At 33.4% G+C, this 5,302-nt stretch overlaps 1 protein-coding gene across 1 annotated transcript; it reads right to left on the bottom strand.

Moving 5' to 3' along the window:
* Positions 1–767: 767 nt before the first annotated feature.
* On the bottom strand, positions 768–4,326 carry LOC129760629 (uncharacterized). Its single transcript, XM_055758286.1, has 3 exons — positions 2,709–4,326; positions 2,430–2,537; positions 768–2,341 (listed from the first exon to the last, which is right to left on the bottom strand). The coding sequence occupies exons 1-3, from the start codon at positions 2,716–2,718 to the stop codon at positions 1,983–1,985; spliced, it is 477 nt and encodes a 158-aa protein (XP_055614261.1). The 5' UTR covers positions 2,719–4,326; the 3' UTR covers positions 768–1,982.
* Positions 4,327–5,302: the final 976 nt, after the last annotated feature.

The following is a 5,302-nucleotide window of genomic DNA, read 5'->3' as shown; positions in this document are numbered from 1 at the left end:
TTTGTCATTTTTGTCATTTTTGTCATTTTTGTCATTTTTGTCATTTTTGTCATTTTTGTCATTTTTGTCATTTTTGTCATTTTTGTCATTTTTGTCATTTTTGTCATTTTTGTCATTTTTGTCATTTTTGTCATTTTTGTCATTTTTGTCATTTTTGTCATTTTTGTCATTTTTGTCATTTTTGTCATTTTTGTCATTTTTGTCATTTTTGTCATTTTTGTCATTTTTGTCATTTTTGTCATTTTTGTCATTTTTGTCATTTTTGTCATTTTTGTCATTTTTGTCATTTTTGTCATTTTTGTCATTTTTGTCATTTTTGCCATTTTTGTCATTTTTGTCATTTTTGTCATTTTTGTCATTTTTGTCATTTTTGTCATTTTTGTCATTTTCGTCATTTTCGTCGTTATTTCTTTTTTTTTTTAAATTATTGTTTTGTTTATTTTTTGACTTTATTATTTTACCTTCTGTGATGTTTTAAATATATTGTTGAAAGTTTTAGCATAAGATCTTTGTTTCAATTTGATTTTTTTTTTTATATCATTGATTTGTTTTGATTTTTTTTTTGCCTTTTCTCTTCCTTTATTGTATTTTTTTTTTTCATAAATTTCAGTACTAATCGAAATTCAACTTATTTTTGAAAGGAACAACTCATTACTTATGATTTTTTTCTTTGGTATTTTATGCCTTTTTCGGGGTTTCGGGATTTCACATGAAATAAATTTTAATTATTTTGTTTTAAATAACATTTTATTTAAAATCCAATGAAATCTGTTGTACCTATTTGTTTTCTTGGTTTTTTGTTGTTGTCTCGATTATAAAATTTGTTTCCATTATGATTCATAACTACGTACACATAAACATATCTGAATGCACATCTCCACCTCATATCGATTAACATCATTTGATTCTCTTAAACGGTGTAGAGATTTGAAATCAGTTTTAAAATATTTCCCCGTGGCTGCCACGGGTAAGTTCACTTATTTCCACCTTTTTTTTTATTCTGTCAGTAATAATAAGTTTGTCTATATATTAATATACGTTTAGATTTACTTTTTGTTTCGTTTTGCTCTCAGCTAAGTATCTAGCAAACAAAAAAATATCGGGAAACTTTTCCCCTGTCTGCTCAGCTTGTCTGAACTTTTCGATCATCTTCCTCGATTGTATCGAGCTCTGACTTTTTTCAATCTATATTTTCGTATTTTTTGCTATGTTTTTCCTTCCATCGTAGTTCATGATTAAAGCATATTTTCCATCATCACTTGTGCTTTTTTGGCCTATGTTTTTCTACTTTTCGTTTTCCTTTGTTGTGATTCACTCCGGTTGGGCTCTCATAGAAGCTTAAATGTACTGTGTTGAGTAACAACAAAAAATGGCATCAATGTTTTCCGGCTTCGTTACGTTATTTTTTTCTTCATCTGCTTTGACACTAAGTTTTCGATTCGATTAATTTTACTTTGGCTTGGAGGAAGTACAAAAAACTCTAGCTCCCGACTTTCTTCGATCCACACAGAGGATTGGAGATAAACTTTCTTTTACGGTGTTTTTTTCTGCTTCATCTTCATATGCTGTGAAACTTTTTCTAGCATTTGACTTTTAAACTAGGTTTTGTATGACAAAAAGTATTATGGAATTGATTTAGTTATCTTCGCTGGTTGATTGAATGTCCTTTCTTACAATGGTCAATGGATTTAGGATTGGAATGAATTTTCACTGATTGAGTTTGTGCTGACAAAAGAAATTTAAGAGCAAGTTAACAGAAGTTTTAAAAGTTTCTCCCATTTAAAGCTCAAAATTCAAATTTTTTCATGTAAACGTTATCAAAAAATTCTCCAAAAAATTATTAATGAGTTTCGAATCAAAACAAAGCTTTCTAGACTGCAGGGTTTGTGCTTGTTCAAAAATTCAAATCAGTAGAATTCATTTCAAACCCAAAAAACTTTCTATCGAGATCGACTGCCCTGCACTCGATCCCTTTAAAATCGTTAAACTTCTTCCCCATCCATAGAGTCCACCTCATCGATATCATTAGATGACTGGGAACAGGAGTCATTATGCAGTGTAACTTTTGGTTCCAACGGAATCTCCCCTGCCAGAAGTCCAGCTCCAGCTGTCCCAACATTCGTGGTAGCAACTGGCGCAACTGATCCACCACTGCCACCGGTACAATTGACCGCGCCACATCCGGTTCCGTTTGATGAGGAGCCGCAGCCGATTCCATTTCCGGTTGTCGTCGTCATAAGGGTTGCCGTGGAGGTGGCCGTCGATGCCATCATCGTTGCAGTGGCCCCAATTCCGCCCACGATTGGGGGCATCGGCAGTCGGTTCGAATCTCGACGTTCCACTAAAAAGAAGAAGGTTACAAACAGATAGATGAGTCGGATTTTTCGGAGGGTATCAAGTCGCAGTGATTGATTTTCTAGTTTACTCACCAAGCGGAACCAGCAGCTTTGGCTGTAATGGGAGCAATAAATCCACATTTCCGGTCGTCGGCTGCCGGGGCTGGAGGGAGTTCAGCTGCGGCACATTGATAAAGTCACCTGGTTCCAGATTTTTTTACCCAAGAAAGATAAAAAAGAATAAAAGGGCATGATTAAAACGAAAGTTTATCTGATTAATTAGCAATCCGTTAATCACATTTCCACGCTCCTGCCTTCAAGGGCAACAGATTTTTGGGTAAATAGGCCCAAATTCATGGAGCATTCACTCACCTTGCTGCATTGAGACGGCTCCGGTGATGGCGGGTGGTTTCAAGACGGCCAACCCGGGCACGGATGGACCCTGCAGGGTGAGCCCTATCACGTTTACGCCATTCACGTGCCCTGGGCGTGTTTAATCCCGTGAGCGATTGGTTGTACGTGAGGAAGGAATGAAAATAAAAGAAAGAAAAATCATGATAGAGTTAATGAGTTGCGGTTATCATTTCCATTGGGAGAGGTCGTGATTTTTTTACGAAAGTCCTTCTGTGGAAAAATTACGACTTAAGCCATAGATCTGGTTTATTTGAAACGTTATATAATACGCTATTTGAAAAACTTCATATTATGAAGAATATTATCAAATTATCACATTTCGAGGTTGTAATTTTAATGATTAATTATTAGTCTCTTGAACATTGGAGTACACTGAATTCTTCACTAAACTTACCCGATTGATGAAAAACTTGGTTTCAATAGCCGTTTTTCACACCGTCTCGTTTCGTTCTCAGGAAGTGATATGCGACATATTTCTTCCTGAGCACGAACGGCGTGGAGAAGTTGAGATGGTGTGCATCGTCCACGTTCCTTTCCAAGTAACACAGATTAAACCAACTAGTATTTGAAAGGTTTATTAAGGTTTTATTGTGACATTTTATATGCAGCTAGTTTTATAACTGTTAGGAAATGCTTAGATTCTAGATTCAACCATTAATGTTAAGGTAGTTCTGAAAATGATAATAAATCTTCTATTTAATATACTGTTTAAGTACTTTTGGAAGAGTTCTGTATGCTCTTTTAAAACTGCAATAAAACATAAGTTAAGAAATATGCTCCAAGCTTTTTAATTCATGTTTTTATAAAGGCACATAGTGCATGATTTTATAATCATAATTAAATTTAGTGGCAGCTCTCGATCGAGATGTCGAAACAGTGATAGGGTCCAACTGGAAGAAGAAAAAATGTGTTGCTTGACGCCATTTTTTATCCAAGATGGCTGCTTTCGTTTTTCGTTTCAAAGCTTTAAATAACCAATAATCTCATGAAACAAGTATGAGTAGGGGAAAGGTTTCCTAAATGAGCCTATCGGGTTAAATGACCCTACAGCTGTTTGATGAAATGGCTGACTAGACAGCTTATCTGACCAATGCATTTTAAGGGTGATACGCATAGAACATAAGGCAAGAAAGAATTTTATGAATTTACAAACTCAAAAAAAATTTAAAAATCATACAAGGTTTTGATACATTTTGATGTAATATTTCGACTTTTAAATATTATACGTAAAGAAGCTTAAAACAAAAACTAGGATGGTTTTTGTTTCTTACTCAAATGAATTTTAGATAATAAACATATTTCAGCTTTTGTAGTGGTTTAATAATGATTATATAGTGGAATAATAAAGTGTTTTTGTATGCCCCCATCATGTTTGTAAAATGCCTCCATCCTAAAATAACAGGTTGAATAGAATAAATAAATGATTTTTATCATTGAACCTTCAAATCTAAGCTCTGAATAACAAATTAAGAGAGAATTGAAGATCTTAAAACAGATTTTATTAAGTTTTTCTCATGGATGAACTGCCCTCATAGTATGGCAACCCTAACTTTTGTTTTATTCCATAAAATTATAATATACATAGATTTTTATAAAACTTCAGCTTTGTCGTACGGAAATTATACGGAAATATTGCCAGAAAACAGAAATTTTGTTCAAAACATAAATAGGCGCATTCAGCCCGCACGGTCTGAGGTTCGGCATTTTAGACAACACTTATAATAAAATCGTTTTCTTGGAAACAGAAGAAAATTTGAACATAAAAATTACTCCAATGTATAGAAAACAGATGCCTGCACACGTGTATATAGTTTTTGTACACATATTCGATGTGATATTTGATTAAATCAGTGTTCTGCTTAATAGGCGCATATAGCCCGCTCCTCCCCTATTAGGTGAAAGGGCTTAACGAGTAGAAGTCAAATTTGGATGTCCACCGCCATCTTCAAATCCAAGATGGCGACATCCACTCAACTTAAAAATGCTGTAAATGACTTAAAACCTCTGTAAAGTTCTCAGCGAGTAGAAGTCAATATTCGCAATCTGACGCCATCTTTAAATCCAAAATTGGGGCAATCAATCAATTTGAAAATGCTGTTTATCACTGAAAGTTGCATGAAAAAAACGCAATATATGGCAATTGGGCCCAACGACTCTGAATAGCTTAAATAAATACAACTAAATGCAATAAATTAGAAAAGATTTAATAAGATAAAGCAAAGCTTGATATAACTATTTAGTTGAAGTCAGATACAAGAAGATAAAGCTTGATGAAGATCAAGATGAAGCATCTTCAATAGGAAACAAACTTAAACACGATAAAACATGATAAAACTAGATGATTGGAAATAAATCTGGTTAGAACAAGAGCAAACAATTAAATGTGTAGATATAATAAGATAAAACCACATTAAATTTCATATTTTTTATGGTTAAAATGGGAAAAAACATATTAATAAAACCAAAAAACTTAACTCAATATTGAAAAAGATTAAGCAACATAAAAATAAGACAAAACAAGATAAAATAGTAAAACAAGGCCAAATAATTAA

Source organism: Uranotaenia lowii, unplaced genomic scaffold, assembly GCF_029784155.1.
Source record: "Uranotaenia lowii strain MFRU-FL unplaced genomic scaffold, ASM2978415v1 HiC_scaffold_688, whole genome shotgun sequence".
Taxonomy (NCBI): Eukaryota; Metazoa; Arthropoda; class Insecta; order Diptera; family Culicidae; genus Uranotaenia; species Uranotaenia lowii.
This window is presented reverse-complemented; position numbering and strand designations above follow the sequence as displayed.

Coding starts and splice junctions, on each gene's coding strand:
- LOC129760629 (XM_055758286.1), bottom strand. Junction 2,342..2,429: donor AAAGCTGCTGGTTCCGCTTG/GTGAGTAAACTA, acceptor TCTTCTTTTTAG/TGGAACGTCGAGATTCGAAC.